The 23,751-nt window shown below is 42.0% G+C and overlaps 2 protein-coding genes across 12 annotated transcripts in view; one reads left to right on the plus strand and one right to left on the minus strand.

The window, feature by feature from the left end:
• PPP3CB (protein phosphatase 3 catalytic subunit beta) overlaps nt 1–9,014 on the plus strand; it is a 50,740-nt gene extending 41,726 nt beyond the window's left edge. For 5 of the 9 annotated variants that reach the window (XM_074590455.1, XM_074590454.1, XM_074590450.1 and 2 more), the window contains one exon: nt 342–1,098. In XM_074590455.1, coding sequence (XP_074446556.1) covers nt 342–520 — 179 coding nt within the window. In that variant the 3' untranslated portion in view covers nt 521–1,098. Of the gene's footprint in view, nt 1–341; nt 2,088–2,649; nt 2,710–3,280; nt 3,353–8,647 lie in introns of those variants that run through there. The other 4 variants (XR_012587463.1, XR_012587462.1, XR_012587464.1 and 1 more) reach the window with 2 other exon arrangements.
• ANXA7 (annexin A7) lies at nt 5,713–21,412 on the minus strand. Of its 3 annotated transcripts, XM_074590457.1 has the most exons (14): nt 21,327–21,412; nt 18,792–18,980; nt 17,541–17,598; nt 14,427–14,643; nt 14,004–14,111; nt 12,835–12,878; nt 12,351–12,453; nt 11,967–12,061; nt 11,182–11,295; nt 9,794–9,964; nt 8,127–8,297; nt 7,943–8,018; nt 6,603–6,715; nt 5,713–6,058 (listed from the first exon to the last, which is right to left on the minus strand). In XM_074590457.1, the coding sequence occupies exons 3-14, from the start codon at nt 17,595–17,597 to the stop codon at nt 5,936–5,938; spliced, it is 1,392 nt and encodes a 463-aa protein (XP_074446558.1). In that variant the 5' UTR covers nt 17,598; nt 18,792–18,980; nt 21,327–21,412; the 3' UTR covers nt 5,713–5,935. The 3 variants fall into 3 exon arrangements, with proteins under 3 accessions (XP_074446558.1, XP_074446560.1, XP_074446559.1); XM_074590459.1 differs by lacking the exon at nt 18,792–18,980 and having other exon boundaries at nt 12,835–12,875; nt 21,327–21,411; XM_074590458.1 differs by lacking the exon at nt 18,792–18,980 and having other exon boundaries at nt 21,327–21,411.
• Between the last annotated feature and the right edge of the window lie 2,339 nt (nt 21,413–23,751).

The following is a 23,751-nucleotide window of genomic DNA, read 5'->3' on the forward strand; positions in this document are numbered from 1 at the left end:
GGGGATGTTAAGATGCGCCCGAGGCGCTGGGCAGCGAGAGCAGCTGGTTCTGAGCTGGCCAGGCCGGGGACCGGCAGAGGCAATCAAGTGGGCTTAAACCCCTTGATTCCCGCTTGCAGAATATTTGCCATACTTAGTTCTTTTTTGGTACAAACCGAAACCGTGATTGCCGTTGAACGGTTCAGGAAAGCAGGTTAGAGAAGCTTTTACTAATACAGATGCAGAGCCGGATGTTTCTTTGGCTGATTTCTTACCTTTTTTTAAACATCATTTGTTAGAAAAAGTATATGCTTCCGACTTATTTTTCCATTACTGACATATCAAATTTGCATTTTGTTAAGCAATACGAGGATTCTCTCCGCAACATAAAATCTGCAGTTTTGAAGAAGCAAAAGGTTTGGATAGGATCAATGAGAGAATGCCACCGAGGAAAGATGCTCTTCAGCAAGATGGTATTAATACTATAAACACAACAAATGGCAATGGAAACAATGGGACTGGCAACAACAATGCACAGTGACCACGTCAGCTCCTGGTTTACTCACTCATGTCTTGCCTGAGAATTCCTAATTACTGCTTTTTGATGTGACAACAGATGAAATAGCCAGGGGGATCGCCGGAAAAGTGACTACTTAACGTGAGGCGGAAAACCATCCGGCTTGATCCCGCTGAAGACAGACCATCATCATGCTTTCGAGACAACAGCCCCTCTCTGTACGTGGTGTCCCAGCCTCCCGGGAGCGAGCCTCGGCGCGGAGCCTCACCTCCTCCCCAAACCCACGGTGGCCGGCTGCCGGAGCTGCGGACGGGAGCTGGGGAAAGGATCGGGCTGTTCTCACTAAAGCACATCTAGACTAGCGTCTTATGCTTATTGTTGTCAACACTTTTAAGTTTACAAATGGGATTTTTCTTTCAGTAGAGGTAGTTTGTTCGTTCGTTTGTTTTTTTAAAAATCAGACTTTCAAATACAACCCTAAGAGCTAACTATTTATTAACGGACATCGGTTTCATGAAATGTCTTTAAAACGATAGATTAGAATGGTCTTAAAGTATCTGAGGCTGCAAAAAACTGTATTTTAAATAGACAGAAAAAATGCCAAAAAAAAAAAAATCTCAGTTGGTCATTCTGTAAAATGCTGACCTCAGGTTTACTCCTTAGATGTTGCTAATTCTATATTGTATTCACTGTATTTTTTAGTTACAGCTTATCAGAAGATTTCTATGTAGGAATGTTTATTACTTGAACACAGATTTAAAAAAATATTTAATTTAGAAACTTTTTTGCCCAGCTTTTTCAAGACTCTTCCCCACCTTGAATTTTAAAAAAAATAATATTATATATACTAATTTTAAAAGTAAGGAAAATATGGAAGCGTTAATTTTAAGGTACTTTTAATTGAACTTTGTACATTGTTTAAGTAAATTTTGATTCATATCAAGTCTGTAAAGCTTGGCATTGTATTTTGTGTATGCATGTTTTCATTTTGCAAATATTTAATATATAGACCTATGATGTACATCTATAGGTTACCTAGGTGTTATGGGTACTTTTAGTTTATTGTGAGTATTACGGTTGCATAAATAGCTAATAATCACCAGGCTGAATAGCTGCAAGCTTTTTATTATTTTTAAATCTGTAAAGGAAACTGAGACTGTATCGGACATCCTTTTTCTTTAGGCAAAGCAGCGCGTAAGCAATTGCTCTGTTCAACTGCTAAGGCATTAGTGAAAGTGTAAACTTGAGACTGCATGTATTTTGGTATCTACAGGACTGCTTGGTTAAAATAAAAATTGAAGCCCTGTGCTAATTTGTTCACAAATAATGGACTGTACTGATTGCCACTGTACTTTGTTATATATTTTGACATTTGCTACGTGTCCTTCTCATCCCCTGGAACACAACTTGAAACTTCTGTCACTAGAGTTCATCTCCCTCTTCTTTTTTTTTTTTTTTTTTCTTTTTTGTTTGCCATGAAGTACAACCTGTACATACCCCTAAGTTGGAAATTTTATGCATGTTCTGAACTATTCAAGTATTTTATAAACGGTAGCACACAATAAATTTTGTGCATGGGCTGCGGCTCCTATCATTGTGTATTGGTTTTATTTGGCATACGTAGGTCTAAGCTGACCTTGAAAACTCTTTAGAAATACTCTTCAAAATTCAAGCTACTGAAAAAAATAGCCTAAAGGGTCAGATTTAACTTGCGGAGAACTAGTTTAATGTAAATGCGATTTAATTTAACGGTTATTGCTGCTTCCTTTTTTCCTTTTGAGTTCTCTCATAAATAAAATACCTAGATAGTCTCTGTCTGCTAAACTGGACATCCATTGTTGGTTCGTACGAGCTTGAAAGAGCAGGGATAGTTGAGTCCAGAAAGGCTGAGAAGTATTTAGCTCTGGTTTGTGTCTTGGTTTGAACTGAACGTCCAAGACACCAGTGTGTCCTGGGGCTGCTTTTTTGGGCAGAAGGAGAGGACTGACTGTTCCGACAGTCCGTGCAGGTACCTGATGTAGTCTTTCTGGTATGTTCTTCTTAAAGTGAGGACAAGCTGCTGAACAGGATGAGAGTTAAGATAAAAGATTAGAAGAGTTAAGTGTCACACTATTGCTAATGGAGTTTTAATGTTTGATTTTACTTTATTGCAGATGCATTCTAATTGGAAACTCTTCTCACAGTTTGAGTGCAGAAGATCAAGTTAAAAAAAGGTAAGTTTTTGGGTTTTTTATGAAGCACCCCCGTAGTCGCGAGCTGTACAGTCTGCGTATGATGTCGTATCAGAGCAGAACAAACACGAGTGACTGACGTTTTACATGGTGAGCACTGTGATGGTCTCTTCCTGCTTGAAAGTGCTACTGGAAGATTTCTCAGCCTCACGAGACAGTGTTTTTCATTATTTGGTACTCAGATCTTAGTTGTGATTAGTATTCTGGCTAGCTGGGGTTGTGTATGTGGAGAAAACACAGATTCAGTCTTTGCCTGGGAAGACCTCGTAATTGGAGGGAACCGGTTCCAATACTTGTGTGTCAGTAAGTGCCCAGCTGCCGTGGTGCTTCCTTGAGGATTCCCTTGCAGTATCCATTGTCTGTAGCAGATTTTGCCAGCTATGGAAGCAGATCTGCAATAAAGTAAAATTTGTTGGGCAGTTGTTGACCTGATTTCTCATGCTGTGTGTCTCCTGTCACCCTTTAAGTGAGTAGTCAGGTAACAGGAATATGTCTGTGGGCTTTCTTCATTTGGAAAGTAGGTACTTATTTTTTACTACTGTGTTTCTGAAAGGTGGCATCTGGAGCAGCCTCTAATTCTTGCGTTGGTGGGGAGAAGAAACGATATCCTCCCTCCCAGAAAACTGTAAGTAGTTCGCATTGCCTGTTTTCTGCTTTCAGTGTTTTAAGGGGGTGGGAGGGTGGGAATTCTGCGTGTCCTTAGTCTTTTCTTGGGTAGGGAGTGGAGAATGGTTGGCAATAGCTCTGTCAGCCAAAGGAGGCAGGGAGCAAAAGCTGTAAGAGGCATGGTTGGTTGGTTCCTGGTTCGAGCTGGAGCTTTCCTGCCCTGCCCGGGGCTCGGTGGACACCGGTGGGTCCCAGGGAACCGGCCGCTTCTCCCCGACCTGCCGGATTAAAGCATCTTGTGCGGCGCTGCTGCCGGCGGGGCAGTGGCGGGGAGGAGGAGGAGGAGGAGTGTTCGGGGCCGGGCTGGGGGTTCTCGCTGTTCTGAGAAGCGTAAACGCATTTTACTCAAGCTGAGAGGCCAGAGACGGTGCCCGAGTGAGGGTGGGTTTTGGGTTGGTTTTTTTTTTTTTAAATCAGGGATTCGTGCTGTGGAGAGACTTGCTGCCACCTGGTGAGCCAAACGGGGAAGACCAGCCGAGCTCGCAGAGTCTACCTGTATTTAGTTTAACGGCAAACACACAGCTTCACCCAGCATTATTTATAGCGTTAAACAACAGCTTTCCATTTAAAGCTTACTAAATTCCAGTTGTGAAATGGAGAAATTGCTCTAGTTGTATCTCTTGAATTGGGAAGATTGGCCTCTAGCAAAAAGACAAAGTGGTTGGGATTGGGGCTGGTTTTCTCTTAGGGAGAGGTAGGTCTCGCCTGGTTTGACTCCGAAGACTTTTGGAGGGAAATAGGCTCACAAACAGCTTTTTTTTTTTTTTTTTCCTAACATTTAATCTTGAAACGCCGTTATGTTAGTTACATAGAGGCAGGATAAACAGTATCTGTTCATTCTTTCCTTGCCAATTTTTTGCTACAATTTCAATATCAATCATTCAATTCTTGTCACCCACTTAACAATTCTTTGTTGCTAGCATGTAATGAAAATAACTTTTTGCCATAAAACAGGTGAATGTCATTAGGACATAGAGCCCTATTCGTCTGTTCACTTTTTTGTAGTAGTACGTACGAGCCAGACTTAATCGATATTCTTTGAATGACCAGTGAGGTGGTGGGGATTTTTTTAGTCACGTAAAAAGATACAGATGCACTAATATGCTTTAATTATTAAATGCTGAGCTGCTTCACTTGTAAGGAAGTTTGTGAGGAAAAGCAAAGAAACAAGAACCAAAGCTTATGAGAATCTTGGTCAATCTTGGAAAGCTATTGACAGATATATCTGTATCTATATATAAATATATCAGTGGATACTTGCAGCAAGGGTGACCAAAGTAATGCAGAGTGGAATGTCTTAATCTCCCCAAATCAACTTCCATCTATTGTTCGTGTTTGAAATAATTAATTTTAAACTGAACTGAGTTTAATATCAGAAAAAGTATATAGTCTGAAGTCAGATTTAAGTTACAGAACACTGACGTAAGTGAAATACTTAAGCTTTTTCAGTATAGTAAATCTGATATCTATTATTGTTTTGCAAAAACCTTTACGTATGCGCTGTATAAGAGTGAAAGCTTTGCTCTATTAGGATCGGCTCTACCAGCCCCAGCCACTTTTGTTTGAGGGATAACAGAAATAGGGTTTTGCTGTTTGTGTGAGCGCGTTCTGTAATACAATTGTTATTTGTTAAAGCATTGCTTAGAAATGTCAGAAAACACATTGCTGGCTGCTGAACTTGAAGCTTCTGTTGTATTTATGGCTGGTGACGGATTCACCGCGTCTTTCTAAAAAGCCAAATGTGCTACTCAAAGCTGTTCTGTTTTAATCCTTTGAAAACATCCACATAGTCATTTATATTGTCTAGGTCACAGTCGCTTTCAGTTTGGATTTACATGTGTTCTGTAGTGTTAGCCTTCAGATTCTGGCTCTTTTCATTGCTCAGTCATTTGCTGTATAACCCACTCCTTTACAAGGAGATACTTCAAAATTAGTTCCGAGATGATTTCTCCTTCCCATTGCACCTTAAGCATGATGGTAACTAACCACTAGTGGTAACTTAATTTAAGAAATTAAATAAGGGCGTACAGTCAGATTCTGCCAAGGTCCTTAAGCTGTCAGTGTAACGTGACTTAAACTGAGCACTTGCATCTTTTTCAACATTATGATGGAAAGGCATTAAAGGGGAGGTGGAGAATGCTTTACATCCCAGCCTGGGGCTTTTTTTGCACAGTCAGCTCAGCAGTTCAGTTTAGGCGTTTCAATAAAGTTGTTGAGTGCTGGAGATTCAGCTGAGACAAACAGTTTAAACACCCGGGAGTCTGGCAGAGGGGAGGTGGTTTTGTCTGGGTCAAAAGGACTCAGGCATAGGGGCTAATAGACAAGATATATATCTTTTATTATACAATAATGAATATTATGTGCTGTAAATTAAGGCAATTTTAAGTGCAACAAGCTTATGGAATGATCAAGAAGGCATATTTGATTATACAAAGTTTAAAATTATTCTTTTACACATAAGGATAGTCAGTGTCTGCATAAAGCATGTTACATGTCCTTCAGTTTGTTTTAAAAAAGAAAACAAAAACCCAGATATCCTCTTCTATTGACCAACAATTGCCAGCAGCAAACGCCTGTAATCACCGCTTGTATCACTTGCTATCATTGTAGCCAAAGTCTTCTGATACATTTGTGTGAACATCTGTTTAATTTGCACAAGGTCAATCTATGCACAGAAAAAAAAAACAAAAACAAAAAACACAAAAAAGCACAAAACTTAAACACAGTGTATGACTGTAACTCCTAGGCAGTCACCCCACATCTCCTCCCTCATAGACTAGCGAGCATCATAGACTAGCGAGCACGTGCCAAGGGCGAAACGTGCAATTATTAACTCTGCTCGTCTCAGGGGGCAGCCGGTCCCTCTAAGGGCAGAGGAGCAGCTCCCAAAGCCGGGAGCCCGGCCGTTGTTAGCGCTGCCCTCACTCTTACAGCTCAACCTTCCAACGTGAGGTGCTCATCTGCGACATGGGCAGGCAGCCACAGTTAAGAAAGACGATAAGGAGCATTACTATCTAGCCAGAGATAATGAAATTGCTGTGCAACACCTGGCTTTAAAACAAATTAACTCGTTAATCTAAATCTGAACCCCATAAAAGCTTCGTTGCAATATGTGACTTCTGCAGCTGTGAAAGAAGGACTAAGGGAAAAGCTGGTTAGGGGAGACAGCTTTCTGCTCCGTGCGACATTTACAGAGGAAAGTTCCTTACCTCACTGCGAGTGACTATAATTCTGATGAGGGTAGAATCGTCTGTGCCAGCTCCTTTCATAGAATAATAAAGTCTTTCTGCAAAAAAGGCTGGGCGATTTAAAGCACATTGCACTGCAATAAAATATATTTTTAGGATTAGTTCCAGTATTGTATGCTGTATCGCGATACCTGGCAGGATCAATTCAGGAGTTTTGCTGTAGAGAGCTAGGGGTATTGATGAAGACATAGGTATTGATGAAGATCCAGTTACTGGGGATAAATGGAACTGTTTTATAGAGCTAAGCTTATTTTCAAGCTGACCAAATGAGTTATTTCGTCAAATTAAAACTTAACGGTTATTAGCAGTTAACTTCTCTGGAAGTGCTTTTCAAAGCTGGCTGAAACCTTAATTCTCAACTAGGTCATTTAAAAACGGTTGTTCTCCTTGGATAGCTGGTACTGGGATACAAGGTATTTTACTCAAGTTCCATTGCCACAATCTCACTAAGGAAAGTACAACTGTAAAAAGTTCTCACTAGTTACAGAATGGATCATGTTTCAATTAGATTGTTCACTCTCAGACAAGCCTTTATTCTTCTACATGGTTCTCAGAGCTGATTTTTTTCCCGCTAAAACTCTTGAGCAGAATATAATCTGGGAAGTTTTTGCTTATCCATTATAGCTACAGGAATGCTGTCATTTTGGTAAGTACCGGTAGGACTGGTGTCTGCAGATTTACCAGTAAATCATACTGATTCTTACTGTCAGCAAATTGTCCTAAATTTGAACTGCTTTACTATGACAAATCAGCAGGAAAAAGTGAACTCCAAACAGGTCTTCTATTGGGCTGAAGTTTTCCTTACAAATGCTGAGCTTTTTGGGGGTAGGTGGTGGCGGCGGGGAAGTGGGGTGGAAAGGGAACTGCCTAAAGTAGGTTTGTGTTGGTTGTGAGATCCTGTGTGGAGGGGGTTCAGGTGTCTGTGCTGAGGTGTCACACACCAGAGTTGCAGCTCTGTTACCCTGGTACTCACACCATTCTGCAGAGCTCTGAAAAACGCAGCTACAAGCAGTAAGCAGTGACCCTTGTTTCTGTGTCGTTGCCTGCCTTCCCAGAGAAGTGACCAGCACTTCCTATGTAGCCTTTTCTTCTTTCAAACTGACTTCCTCATGGTGGATGCTTATTTTCTCCAATTAAGCGTAAAGTGAATAATTTGAGTAACTGAAGTTACTTTTGTGCTAGCAGAGTCTCACGTTGTGTGTTCATATGCCATATGGCCAGTGCTGAATTGGATTCTTCTTCAATTACATTACAAGGTTTCATTCCTAAGGGATAAGGGGAGGAAAGAACGTATCGCTTACAAATAGCCTTCAAACCACGTTCCACGTTTCCAGAAAATTCTCGGTCAATGCTGCTTAATAAATCACGATTGGCAATCTACAAATAAACAAGATTAATATGTGGATAATGAAGTGCAGTAAAAACCAGAACCTTAATTTAAAATACACCGACCAAGCTCATTTGAAATTAGTGAAGAACTCCTACCCTGGAGTATGCCTCAACCGTTGCTTTCAGCTGGGGAAAACTTCTGCTTGCCAGAACCATATTAAAGCAAGATTCATCAGTCCCAAGTCTTCCTTCACCTGCTTGGTACAGACGCTGAGCATCTTCTTGAGCTTTTTGATAATCCACAGTTTGATTCTCATCCCGATTACCCTAAGAGCAAAGACAACAGATGTCAGATGAAATCACACAGAGAAGGTTATGCTTTAACTGCTTGCAGTGTGGACCCCAAGCATGTATCTTCAAAGCTGGAGGCAGAAAGTGTAATACCAGTTTGAAATACATCACATTGCTTTAAAACTGCTCTTTGGTTTAATATTTTTGTAGGCAACAAATACTCAAGTGGCCCAGAACCCAATCTGTAGGGCATGCTTTAAACCGTAGATAGACTGACACAGATAGTTTCACCCCTACATACCATCTCATACTTCTAATTAAGTACTGTACTTAATTTTCTGTTTTACTTAATAATGTAAGCTTTCTCTTGATTTGTTTTTTCCTAGGCTTCAAGTTGCAAAGAATCTTCCCAAATGAACTAATGAATTATCTTAATGAATATGCACACCTGAAATATCTCAGGTCTTCTATCTTATTTAGAATTTGCTAATTTCAAGTAAGAATGTCTCCAGAAAGCACTTACTACAGTTGTAATATGTCAGTAGAGCTTATATGCCATTTTACATGCTTTGGTTTTAGGGTTTTTTTGCTGCCCAGTGCATGGATGGACACTGCTAAATATACTGGCTGAGTACACGCTCTCCAATACTGTTGTATCTATAGTGGTTAATATAATATTTATATTATGTGATTGTCAATTATTGTAAAGTCCTGGATTTATCAAAATAAAAATTAGCAGCATGAGCTTCTCAAGGTTTGCTTTCTTGTGGATTTTGACTTCTTAATCCAAATACCTAGTGCATAGCTGAACTCTCACAAAGATAGAGGCAAACGAGATAGAGAAGCGTCACAAAAATTCTAACAGCAAATAGGCAGACTGATCAGAGAAATGTGGGAAGCTGCATTAGTACATATCTCCTCCTAAACAAGGATAACGGGAAGTTACTATTCTTCAATGCAAAAAGAGCCCTACTAAATGATATGGGGTAGGCAAGCTCCAGGGTTCACCTGAGTTCAATAGTAGCACCTCCCTAATTCTGGTGATGTGAAGGGAATATGGTGTAAGTTGGGAGGTAAGTTTCGCCCCGCGGTGCCTCTTAGCTTGTTTGTAGGGGTTCTACATACCATCAAGGTTATCCTATCAGATGCACCCAAATTATTTTCCTAACGTATGCAAAAAATAAAAAGCATCTTTAACAGCAGTGTGGAGCACTGCTTTATAGTACCATTTGATTGCATCTGCACAACAAAGTATTTACACATAAATCCTCTGAGATGAATACAGGGTGCTAAATTAGGTCACACAATTCGTCGTTGATTTGTAGACAGGAACTATCTCTTCCTTGAGGGAGGGACTGAAGTGTCACATCTTGTCAGCAGGGAATAAATTAATGGCCCAGGGCTAATTTCTTAAAAACCCGGCTCTTGCTAAGCATATGCAGGCAACTTATTTCTGGAGCCATTATGACTGCGTGCATCCAAGTCAGACTGTACACCATTATCTTACCAAAAAAAATAAAATTAAAGCTCACTTGGCACATAGATATAAGTAATCGTTCAAAGTGTCCTGATGTGTCTGCTCTGATGTCTTGTTCGATGTCCCTTCCAAATTCTGATTTATAGCACTTCACTATTTCTCGTATTTCCTGGTTTGTCCTTGTGCACAGGATCTCAATCAGCACTCTCTCCTGAGTGCCTGCTCCCTGTAGGCAGAGGAAGAGAGGCCGTAACTACACAGCACTACCTGTTCAGTTTTCTTCAACTGTGAAATTAAGCAGCCATCTGTTATTTCAAAACTTAATACAATCTGCATTGTAAGAACAGTATCTTTGCAGTGTGAAAGCACCAAGTCTTCTGTATACTTAAAATGGAATGAAGATTCCTCAAACGTTCAATTCCATGCCAGTTCAAAGAAATACCCCAAAACTATACATCCACAACAGTGGCATCAGCCAAAGTTAACTGGAAAATGGTTCAGGAAAAAAATTCTTTGGCAGCCTTAAGCTGGAAACATACTGGAGGAAGGTAGAGCCTTATGATAATCATTAAAGCCAAAGATACACACGTAAATTCTGTTTTGGTCCACGTACAAGTGTGTTCTCTATTTCAAACGTGGCCACTTCCTCACTGTGAGGCACCAGCAGGAACTTTTTATAGATCCCTCCCTCTCCTCAGAATAAAAATTGAGTTCTGTGTACTGTGAGATCTCACTGGCACAATCATCTCTACTCAGGCAAGGATTAGATAGGAGTGGATCTATGTGAGGCTTCTAGGTAATGTTATATTATAAATTTTTTTAAATGGTCAAGAGTGGCTACTGCCTCCTCAAAGCCAGGTACTCATTTAAGCTCCACATTCTTTAGAAGGTCTGTATTCATACATGAGTTACGTTACTCGTTTCCAGTATCAGCTGGCTGCTGGAAAACTGGATGTACCAGTTTACCCGAGTTAAAAGTTTAAACCATCTATCTCACCAAAACTCTAATGCAGTCTTAATACTTGAACAGATACATGTATCATCTGACCTTAAGAAAATATTTTGTTCGTTGTTGTCCTTTTAGAAAAAAAATGGGATAATCAAAAAATATCTTTCAGTAACAATGGTTTGCTCCTAGTAAGGAGAGGTACATACCTTCAGTTTAAACAGTAGTTACAGTTTAAACAGCACCCTGGCCCTTTCTAGGTTCTAGCAAAAATTATGACCAAGTAGCAGAGAACGAAGTTCTGTCCTGCAGCATTTCATCCTCTGTTGGATGGAGAGCTGCTCTGAACTGGTTAATCTTGCAGAAATTGGCTAGAGCTGGGTGATGCAGCAGAAAATAATTTTAAACGCCAGAGTCCTGAAATCTATTTGCCACTACAGGGGTTTTCAACAATGCAGGGATCAGGTATTCTCTTTTCTCAGGCAGGAAAACCGTACCTTCATTGCATGACGTAAACTCCAGGCATCGTAGTAGGTGCTAGGCATGAAGAGCGCTAGAATCAATTCCTCCACGTTTCCACTTAACTCAGACTTCAGATCTTTAATTAAATCCTGTTCAATTGTAAACACAAAAAGAGCTTTGGAAAGTGTTAGATTATATACTGAAAAAAGATCAAACTCGAACTTACTTTTGTGACTGATTTCTACCTTTTTGCTGTTTTGCCTGTAAAGCTTTGGTTTATTTCTTATAAAGAACTTCCCCCTGTCCAAAATTTGGCAGCTCAGCTCTTCTTCATTACTTCCTCGCTAATTAGGACCTAGGCAGGTCCTGAAAAAATGCCACAACTATAAAATTTCACTTTAGGTTGCAACAATGACAGAGAGAAGAAATTAAATTATCTTGGCCTTTTATTGACTTAACCAATCCTCAACTAGTTTCTCAGTTCGTTGCTTACGAAAAAACAGATTTCAGTGCTGTTTGTGTGCATAAAAAAAAACAGTAGTTTTCAAACACTAATACAAGGACAGTTTAAGCTTGATTATTTTCTATCTATCGAGCATTATAAAAGCAGAGAAGCTTCTGGTTTCACCAGCGACAGAGCCAGGTGTCGGGACAATACCATGTTAAATACCAGATGTCCCCGAGTACACATGGAAGATAACCAAAAGAAATGCATTTTAAAAAGGCCCAAACCACTCCCCAGGACTAAAATGCAATCGGGCAGTTAAAGCAGCAGCTAAAAGTTTGTTTGTTTACTGATTCAAAGAACTAAGGAACATACCTTGCCATACATAGTCTTGAAAGCTGCCTTGATTTTTTGCCTCTGATCATTGGAGCGGTTAGCAACAACATCAATGATAGCCTGCTCATCAGTTCCTTAGAAACAGAAGGGCAATTTCATGTAAGAACTCATAATAATCCCTCTGAGAGTAGGCATTTTATAATCTTGCATTTGGGCACAGTTGCATAATAAATGACTAGCATTTATGTCTACCAAATTTTCTGTGTAACTTCGTCTACTGAATTGCCCGAGTCATTTTGAAAGCGTGACTTTTGAAAAGCTTGGGGAGAAAAAACGTATGGTTAAATAAAAGTTGACAAAAAGGACAAAATGGCTTTAAGGAGTTAGCTCAATAGAAATTTTAAGCTTCGGTTGCTTACTTACCAAACCCTTTCATAGCTTTGCGTAGAATTTCTGCATCCCTTCCAGCATCAAAGTTTGGAGCAGCTTGAATTGTGCCCTGGGTACACTGAACCATTGCTGCAGGCTGAAAATAAGAGTGACATGTAACTAGCTATCCTGCACAATATAAATTCAAATTAAAATCATAACTTTGGAATCAGTATTTCAGAAGGAGTTGTCCATTAGTTCCCCATTTTTAATCTAACACAGAATCAGGACAACGTTTAGTTGGGTTGAACAGCTTTGGCCACCAATGCCAAAGCAAAGCTTTTACCCAAGTGTATGGATGAAGATCTACTTGGTGAGCGAGTATACACAGATACAGGGTTATCATTTTGTTCTGGTTGTACTATAGCTGGGAACTCTTGATGCAGAACACACTGAAAATTGTTGGAAACCAGTTGTAAAAACATTAAAACTACAGACGCCATGTAAAATTGATTACAGAAGAGGATGCAGCACATACCGGACCAGGCATTGGTGACGGTGCTTGTCCACCAGCATATCCTACTGAAAATAAATTCAAGAACAAGGTAAAAGGAATGAATCAGGTCTTCTCTTATTGTGTAAATGCTATCTAATAAGAAAAGAAAGCCATTTACAGACCTACCACTGCACAAAACTTGTTTCCTAGGTAATGATACCTATCATGATCAGTAACTGAACTTCTTTCCCTTGGGAATGATGGGAAGAAGCAATCAATCACGGTCATATTCTGGTACATACACTAGCAAGGCAGTTCTAAAAATACTAAACTTACTGCTGCTGTGGGAACTAGAAGGATCTCCTTATTAAATACTGCTATCTTTGACAAAAGTCAATATAGCTCATGCAAATGAAGTATGTGTGTCCTGTGCTCTCTTTTAAAGTCATATTATACACTTAAAATGTCTAGCATATAAAGAATAAATATTAAGAATTAATTGGTGCAAATAGAATTGAAGGAATCTCATTTTGTGATCAAAAGCATTGTGAATACAAAAGCTACGACTACATTTTTTTGTACTGGACTTTTATTTTTTTAGCCATAATATATATCTACCACTGTTATAATTTTAGCAGAAGCTTAGTTATTATTAGAGTTAAGGAAGCAATTATTAAAAAAAAAAGGTTTTGCTTCTCTGAATTTCTTGCAAACACAACTGACACATTTCATGACAGAAATTGTCTTGATGGTAACTGACCACTCAAAGCATTAAAAACACTGCACCATTTTTAAGCAACTGTGTGCGTTCTCCTTTCCACTTCCCCCACTATGCTGGGGATCACCATGAACAAACAGATCTGAAAAATGCATCCGTTTCTTTGAGCTAACAGAAGAGCTAGATACTCATTGAATGTGATCTCTGGATTTCACAGTTCTCATCAGATACTTCCAGTCTGAAGAAGGATAAGCACCTAAACCACTACATCATGACCATTAATCAGTGACAGCCATCCCTTTTGGACGTAGCACCTATAGAGATGGTTCTCATCAGCCCTTCAGTGGTCTTGTCAAGAAGGGTGGTAGGACGTGTACAGCACACAAACCTCAACAGCTAAAAGTAACAAAGGTAAGGGCCTAATTTGTTACTACCTATCCTGGGATCTCTTGGTTTAACCTTGGATGCTTAACGTTTCTTAGCTATGACATACCTGGAATTTGTGCTGGTCCACCTCCAGCATAGCTTTGGGCAGGAGGCTGCGGGTAGCCACCAAAGCCAGGGCCAGCGGGAGGCACACCAAACCCAGGGCCTGTAGGAGCTAGGAGAAGAAGAAAGACTTCAGCACGCTTCATGTGTTGTACTTGTGACGCGACATGAGCCAGGTTATTGAGCAAAGCTATGCAAGAGACTAATTTCTCTGTGTCTGTGCAGTGTCCCAAAACCATCACGGCCCTGCCATTAGCATGCAGGTATTTCCTGCTAGATAGCAATCTAGCCGGCTGCCTACACGCTGCTGCCTAAACTGATCACTGAACAAAGCGGCTGTTCTTGACTACTTCTACCAAGCACAGGGAATGGTTACACCAGAAATCACTCCCGAGGTGAGTGATTGTACTCTAACAAAGGATCTTACCTCCAGGATATGGTGGCATTCCTCCAGCCTGGGGAGTTCCAGGGTAGCCCCCAGGGGCAGGGTATCCCCCTGCGGCAGGATATCCTGCTGCCCCTGGATATCCAGCACTCGGTGGTGCTGCAGGGTAGGCCCCTGCTCCTCCCGGAGGGTATCCTCCAGGAACAGCGGGATAGGAGTACTGACCAGCTGGCGGATAGACAGACTCTTGTCCTGTCGGCTGAAACACAAAAATGGATGTCTGTATGCCTGCTAACAGGACATTACAGTAAAAACTCTCAAGCTACCAAAATGTCCATGTATGTGTATAATAATGTGAATTATATAATTAGATCCAGCACTTTAAGCGTCAGCAGCAGAATTCCTGAAGCCTGGATGGGGGCCTCCTGGTTGAGTTTTCTGATGCGTCTCCCATGTTGACACTGAATCAGAAAGTGCTGCAGGGTGGAAGGCACCTCTGGATGGCCTCTGAGCCCGTCCACCTTGAAAGCAGGGCCCGCTTCAGTATTAGATGAGGTCACACAAGGCTTTGTCAAGTTTTCGGTCTCTCCAAGGAACGCTGAATCCACAGCCTCTTTGGGCCCCTATTCCAGTGTTCGACTACTCTCATAGTGAAAAATGTTTTCCTTAAATCAAATTACAATCATAACTTGTTGCCAGCTGCCCTTTCACTGTGTAACTCTGACAAGAGTCTGGTCCCGATGTCTCTATCACTCCTTCCTACATAGCAGAAGACTGACTAGATCTCTGCTTAACCGTCTCCAGGCAAGCAGCCTTCCCTGGACACGCTCCTGTTTGTCCATGTTTCTGTTGTACTGGGAAGCCACAACTAGACACAGTATTCCAGGTGTGCCCTCGTGAACACTGAGCACAAGGAATAATCATTTCCTTTGACCTGATGGCTTCGCTCTTGCTAAAGCCTGGTATGTCATTAGCCTTCACCCCCAGGTACATGCACTACTGAGCCACATTCGACTTGTCAACCACCTTTACTGGAAAGCTGCTACTTCTATCCCGCTTAAGTAAGAGGTGAGCTCAGCTAGGCTTGCTCTCTATGAATCATTAGGAGCTCACCTTCTGTTTTTATAGGACGTCTAAGAGATTAGTATCCTTGAAACTTCTGCCTCCCTTGCATAACCAGTATTTTCAAATGTTACATGGTGAGAACTTACAAGAACTGGGTTTTTTTTCCATTTCCTTTGCAATCCAGGTTATAAAGCATGGACATTCAATGACTAAATCTGGATCACTAAGTCAGACTGAACACCTATTACAGGTTTTAAATAAAAACAAGTCAAACATCTTTGTTTTGCTTTGCTTTGCCTTTGTTTTGCTACACATGGGACTTAAAGTCATACCACAAAGGTTGCTATTACCATTAAGGTACATTAGAAATATTTACTTGGATGACCAGGATGTCTGAGGGAAAACCCTGTAAGTTAAAATTCATATACTTGATCTTAAAAATCAGGTATTTAAAACCAGCTTCATAATGAAGCACAATGTACAGACTCATTACTCACTTGCTGAGAATCATCTTTACTGACTAGCTTTAGAAATATGTGTCACACATTACATGCAGTACACACTCATTCTTGAGCCCAGAAAACAAATAAACTGCAAAGCAGCGAAGTCCAGCTCAGATGTTCTCCTTGGGTTTGGTTGCCCCAAGATTTTTACCCTCAGATTACTGGGTCCAGGCTATATAATATTCTCTTCCCCAGCGGTACAGTCTAACCTTTCTCCGACAGACTCAACAAAAAGATTTTAATGGAATTTAGATTCACAAATCCAAAATTAGGATCCTCAAAAGCCCTGCTCAGGTAACTATCACCATTACAGAAGAAAATAATTTCATATTGGTTTTTGCAGTGGTTGTCACTTTGGGCATCATCAATCAGACTAGGAAACCTAGAATTGTTGATATCGAATCTAAAGTGTCTTTTAAATTAATCGATTGAAGTTGGCTGTATTTTAGATGCTAGCTAAGAAAAAAAAACATTTTCAGATGTAGTTAACAATAAATTACAGCTACAATCATGAGGGTCCAGCAGAACCTTGCGGGGAAAGGCAGAATAAACCCTGGCGTTAAGAAAGTCTGGCTTCTAACATGTTTATCTTTAGTTTGACTGCCTTAAGTGTTTCAGAAGTAGTAAGGGTAATTTGTAAAGCAAAACAATGGGAGAAGTTATTGCATGTATTTATATGCATGTATTTATATATATTGCATGTTATTTATAGCTTTTCAGTAGTTTAGTAGGATTCAGGCTGAGCTCCATGCTTAAGTCTAGTTCTCTACTACATAAAACACAGACCATATAAAATTCCCACAATTACAGTATGATCAGTGCCATACTAATAAAAGCACACAGTTGCATCTAGCTTTGAAAAATGATGCAGGCACATCAAAAAGACTGAAGTATCAGCCACACCTGATACACTCCAGCCTTCCATTAGAATTTTTAGTCCATTCAGTCATGAGCTGAAGGTGGAACAAAGTCCTGCGGCTGAAGGATAAGGAGGTCAAAGTCAAGATAGGGTGTCCTTTATCCTCAGAAAAATATTTACTTGGTGTCGTATGAAAGCTGGGCTACTTGAGCAAAGCGTTCCAAGCTCTTCCTGAGGGTAACAGCCACTGAAGTTTGTTCAGCATCTCTGTAAATCCTGGGATATGGGTATGCAGAATATTTGGTAGAGACTATGGTAGAAACTGGTTCAGATATTATGTCTCACCCTGTATGTAAAGACCCTCGTATTTATCTAAGAACTCCTGATACTTTAAAAAAATTATTTGCTGAAATAGTTAGCTATATAAAAAAAGACGAAACTCACAAGAGAAAGATAAACTACAACAAGATCAAACAATCAAAAGCCTTTCTGGAACAACAGGCAACATTAAAAAAAAAAAAGAATCTTAAACTTCCTTCTTGGCATTCTTATGAGACAACTGTAAAGTCATCCTCAGGGATATAGAGACAAAAAAAAGACCATAAACTCTAGAAAATACTGTATATGAACTGACAGCTACTATTTACACATATAGAGAGCATAGTAAGAAGGGGTATTCACAGAATATAAATACAGTAGGAATGCAATACATTGAAGAGCCATACTTACAGGATAACCAGGGAAAGCGGGGTAGCCACCAGAAGGGGGATAACCCGGGTATGACATTCTGGGGGAAAAAAAAAAAAAAAAGGTATTTTCACTGTCAAGACACTATATATGAGTTTGTAGTAGTTATTTGCTTGCTAATTATCTGTTAAATCACTTATTTGAACAATATGTTTAGTAGGTTTAGAATTGCTCGGGAGTACTTGACAGCTATTAAACCCACAAAACCTTTCCTTTTTTTCATTCACATGCCCATAGCAAGCAGGATTCAGAAGGGAAGCATCTTCAACTTTGTAATTAACTATCACTCTTATTTAGGTTCACATAGACATTGAAGCATGGTAAGAGGCTTGAACCTCCAAAAAAACCTCTGAAATACAGGATACACTTTGAGGTGCCAGCAGGAGGGGGATGAGCCCTTTGCCAGAACAGGAACAGAAGGGTCAGGCTTGAGCAGAGCCCAGGTCTCACACTGCACCAAGCACCTCTCTCCCATCACCCTGCACTCCTCCGCTCACAGGGGTAGTTCCTGTGAGAAAAGCAGTACCCTATCAATCAATCACATGTAGAATGATCAATTTGATAGTAACGTGTGTAATCCCCATCCCCTACTTTATTTGTGTAGAAGATTCCTGTTTCCTGCGGGTTACTGTTTATTCTATTCCCATTTTTAATAGAGGGGCTTGTGGAACAGAATGGGACAGAGATCATCCCCCAGGTTGCCAACCAGTTAGGCAGGGAGTTTCTAGGCCATTAGCCAGGTTACGAAACACTTAATGCAGGAAAAAAAATGTCATGTTGACGCTAACCAGCCAGATTGCCTGATCAGGGCCTCGGAGTTACTCACAGCATGTTTCTAAGACAGTATGCACGTATGAAAGGACATAGGAAATATAAAAATGAATGCAATACAGTGAAAGATTATTCAAATTTCTATGTATTCACTAGCCCAAACAGATTTGAAAGCAGAAGTCTTACTGCATTGGACCATTAAGGCAATGGGTGCTCATAGAATTAAACATCTGAGACTTAATGTGGAAAACATGAAAACTTCCAAGTAGGTTACTTCAAGAGCCCAAACCAACTTGCAGAGAACCACAGCTATGCAGTCTCACACTGATAAACTTGGATCATCACTTCCAAATAAATAAAGAGGGAAGAACAACATGAGGTGTATTTGTAAATCTATGCTTTAATCATAAACACTGCTAATGGCTATTTATTTCCCTAAAAAGAAACACCTTAAACCCGTACCTGTACAGTATTTATTACTGACGGTTGCTTGAATGAACTTTAAATTTGGCTTTCAACAGTGCATTTCTTTTGGTGTTTCTGACTGTAACACTAGTTGTAAGTCCTTTCAGGAACAAGATGACCAGCAACACTTCCTTCCAAGATCAGTTCCGCTCTTTCCGCTTACAGGAAAATATTTTGTCAGCAAAACTGAATATTAAAAAACAAACAAACAAAAACTTCTTCAGCTTTTCCGCCTTATGTAATTCAACTAAACTTACACCATTAAGAAGACAGGATTGTAAACCCTGTAAAACTTGTTAAGGTGCACTGGATCATTTCCACTGTACAACTTACAATGTTTTTCATGATGCATAATCAACAGCTGGTGATGGCAACTCAGCTGTTTAAACTGCTGTAAAAAGTGTAATTTTTACAATAATCTTTTGACCATATTAAAATATATCAAATTTTAGACTCATTGGTAAGATACTTAATTATAATGAATTTAAGTTTTCAGCTATGTCTCTGATTTACTAGCAAACACATTCTGGCAAAAAGCCTTTTAAGGCATGAGTTTCCAACATTTCATTTTCAAGCAAACAAGCCATCAAGGCTATGTTGTATTTTTGATTACCAAATTAACCACCCATGTAAACATGTGCTTTACAGTGCACCAGTAAATTGTTTAACACTTTCCTTACTTTTGTTGTACCAGTTCCTTTTCTAGGATTCAATTTGTGATGCGAGTTCTCTTGGGCCAGGTACTGGGAATTGTGGTATTTCATTTAATCATTCCCCTCTTAACAGGACACGGATTCCTATTTGTCATTCTTCTGAATTACAAAAACAAAATAAAAATGTTTTCTTTGCATTTGCGTGATCTAGCTGCATTTTTTTTATTTGGAAAAAAAAATTTAGAGCAATAAAAAGGTCAAATAAGGGCTGCTGCTTCAGGCCTTTTGTAACTCAGCAGACATGATGCTGAGGGGAGACCTTATTGCTCTCTACAACTACTTGAAAGGAGGTTGTAGAGAGGTGGGGGTTGTTGGTCTCTTCTCCCAAGTAAGAAGCAACAGGACAAGAGGAAATGGCCTCAAGTTGTGTCAGGGGAGGTTTATATTAGATATTAGAAAAAATTTTTACACTGAAAGGGTTATCAAGCATTGGAACAGGCTGCCCAGGGAAGTGGTAGAACCTCATCCCTGAGGTATTTAAAAGACAGATAGATGTAGAGCTTAGCGACACAGTTTAGTGATGGTTTTTGTCAGCATTATGTTGACAGTTGGACTCGATGATCTGAAAGGTCCCTTCCAACCTATGCAATTCTATGATTCTATGCTAAATTGAGAATTCGGACTTGTCTCTGACACAGCAATATTTACTGAAACAGCTTTCAGTATGTGGATATGTTTTCCAGGAGAGAAATTAAGTCACTTACACAACATTAAGTACTTCGCAAACACCAGCCTGACACTGCCATAGCGCACGGCCTCACTTACCTCCGCATAAGCATCCTCAGAGGCAGAGATGCAACTGCTTTTATAACCGAAATAGCAACAGATTTGCCCATCAGACGTTAATTTCCACCCCGTTTTCCCCGGCCGGAGCACAAAGGCCAGTCCGGGCACGGCCGGGCGCTGTCACAGCCCGCCCTGGGGTGAGTCAGCGGCGGCACCGGCCGCGGGCCGCAGCCCCCGCCGGTTCTCCTGGGCGGGCTGGAACCGCAACCTGAGGGGGAAGTGTCTTCTTTGGCGGGGGTGGGGGGGGGCAGATGTAGCTCTGAGGGTGTAACATCAGGGGACGCGCTAAACTCGGCGCGTGGGGCAGGAGCTCGACGGTACAAAGCGAGAAGTGTCCCCACAGACTGGCCCCCGCGGGGACGGGGACGGCCACGGCCACGGCCACGGCCCCGGCCCCGGCCCCGCACACGGCGGGGCGGAGGAGGCACGGCCCGCGCACACCTGCGCTCCAGCCGCGGCCGCCCCCGCCAGCACCACACACGCCCCCGCACCCTTTAAAGGACCCCGGTTGGGGCCGCCACCGCCCCGCCCGGAGCCGGCCCTGCCCGCCGCGAGAGCCGCCACCCCCCTCTGTTTCGGGGCGGGAAGGGCGGTCATGTATCTCACCCCGCTCCCTCAGCCCCGGGCCACCGCGGCGAGCCCTCCGGCGAGGCACGGCTGCGGGCGGAGACAGGTATTACTCTATTTACTTCTCCCGGGGCGACCGGGACCTCGTCCCCGCTCCGCACCGGGAGGGCAGGCCGCCGGCCGGGGGGTTGCGGCGCTCTGGGGCGGGCCGCTGCTTCCCTCGGCGGGGCACCTGCCGAGCCCCGAGCTGGCGGGCGGCCGCAGCTCCGGGAGCACTGCCTCGGGATGCCGCTCGGGTCGCCCCGGGCCCCACACGCCCGTGTCGCAGGGCGCGGCGGGGCTGAGTCCGAGTTTCCCCCGTCCAGACCCGGAGGCGGTGTGTGAGGAGAGCCGGCGGGGCCGGGCCCTGAGGCGAGGGGCGCACACAAGTCGTGGCCGGCCCACCCCTGCCCCCCGGCTGCCTCACCTGAGGGGAAACCTGCGGAGCCTCCGGCCTCTCTCCCGCAGCTGCACCGCAAAATGGAGTCTGTGGGGCCGGGCGGCACCCGCTCCGCCCCCGGCACCGAGCCCGCCCCGGCCCGGCCCACGGGCCCCGCTCCCCGCGGGCAGGGGCACCGCGCCCGGGTCCCGGCGGGGCCGAGGCGGGCCGGCAGCGGCTCCCGGTGGTGGTGGCGGCCCTGCTGACCTGGGACCCCTTTTCCTATCTGTGCAGGTTTGCCCCATCTTGCTGAGGGAAAGCTGCAGTATGCCCAGTTCTCCTTCAAAACGGCTGAGAGGTAAGTTCAAAGGCGCAAGTGCCACAGAAAGGCAGAGGGACCTGCCTGTGGAGCTGTGTCAGGGGAAGATGCCATCCCACGGGAGGCCTTAACCACCCACCTTGGAAAGGAAGGGAGAAGTCCACACTGCAGTTTCCTCCCTGCAGCACCACTGCAGTGGAGTTCAGCCCTCACGCACGTAGCTCTAAATCGAGTCTGTTAGTAACACATGAGTCTTTAGATCGAGACCATCATCCAGTAGTTGGCAGGTAGTCAGCCAGGTCATCTAGGCCACCAGAACAGCGTGTAACAGGTGAAGTATGTAAAAGACCTAAGTGGGGCTGAAGAAGTTGCTCCTTTTCATGTAGTTGCTCAAGATCAGGGTCTAGGTCCCAAGAGGGCATAAAGGTAAGATTGTCCTGCCCACTACATACCTTTCTCTAGAAAGAAATCTTAATGATAGTTATTTGTATGCAGTTGTGGGAAGTGCGCTTAGTGGTTTGTTTCTGTCTATTGTGATATTTATTCATATTATACTTAGAACAGACACTACATACACATCATCCTTCTTTTACCTGGTGGTTAATTATTCATAAGAGATTCTGACCAGCAAGATACAATTTATGAAGGATCCACCTATGATATTATGCACCAGTTAATTGAGATTATTCAAAATAACTTACTACTCTTTTATGATAAACAAGTTAGGAGTTCAGAGACCATTAAAATGCAAACATTTTTTTTCCTGTAACTTGGTGCAGCACTTGAGCTCTAGATGAAACAGCAGACACTGTTCTATTTGCCTGTAGAATAGCATTAAGTGCAGGCAGCAGAAAACGAGTGGGTAATAATTTACCATGCTTGCCCGCTTCAAATGAAAAGCACCTAAAGCCACATAAAGAATCTAATAAATGACCTATCTTCAGCAAAATTGGGCTTGTTCTCTCTTGTTTGTCCAGAACACATCAGGAGCAGCTTTAAAAATTTAATCCTTACAGCATTCTTCAGCTGACACTCCCAGTGTATGTCTACTTTTTCACCTCCGTTATGCACATTTCTTTCAGGACAGGTATATATTTAAATCCCTGTTTCCATGGGAACCAAGCACATTTGTAAAATACACAATTCTTTATCTTTTCCATTTAGTGGACTGTTAGGATTTGAGCTATTCAGGAGAGGAAGAGTCTGTTTTCACAAACAAGTGGGAAGAGAAAAAGAGAAAACACTTTAACAAAACGGCGTATGTCTGAAGAGTCTGTTAAATGCATTGCATGTTTATATGTTAACAAGAATATCCAGAATGACTTTTTTAAAGCATGGAATGGAACCATTGTGGTCGTCTAATTTCACTCTCTGTATTTAAGGAAATCCCTTGGCTTGTTACTATAGCTAGAGCCAGCAAATTTAGGAAAGCTTCTAAAACCCCGTTCAGAGTCAAGGCAACTTCTCATTCCTAGAAAATTAAACTTTAGATAAGTTGGGAGACAAACTCTTGCTCCTCTCTTTTGTGATATACTTGCATCTTCTGCTAAGAGATGATACTGGACAGAATTCTGCTCTGGAGGGACTTAGCTCTCAACTACATAGTCATGCTGAGTGCTATCAGTAGAGCTGGAATAAAACTTGGTTTTTTTCAGAATAATTTATTGTTGGTGACATAGAGAAGCAGCAATGCTTTAGTGACCTGTGCTATATATCCTGGTTGGAACATTATTTCCTGCTTTAATACGAAGCATTACTTTTGATGTTCTATTTCAGCCAACACAGTTAAATAAAAAAACTTTCCCACAGTTTGTCATAAGCAACAAGACATGGTCAGCTTTGAACCATAGGTCAAAGTATAACAAACCAACAGGATGCTGCAGTGATCCAAGTCTAAATTTTCTACTAAAAATACTTCTCCCGTTGCACTACCTTGTGACTGCAGTAATTAAAATGCAGAGAGTCAACGTTAGCTGTTGAGTTAACCTTCCATGTGTGCAGGGAGCAGAGCAAGTTCATGGCTTCAGGAAGAGCCATGCCTTTGGTTAGCTGCTCAAGTGAGAGTCACTACCCAGTGAGTCATGTTAGGACTCCACCCACAGTAGTCCAAACATCAAGATTTCACACAAACCTTGCAACTGAGTTGCCACCAGG

Source organism: Larus michahellis, chromosome 6 (assembly GCF_964199755.1).
Source record: "Larus michahellis chromosome 6, bLarMic1.1, whole genome shotgun sequence".
Lineage (NCBI taxonomy): Eukaryota > Metazoa > Chordata > Aves > Charadriiformes > Laridae > Larus > Larus michahellis.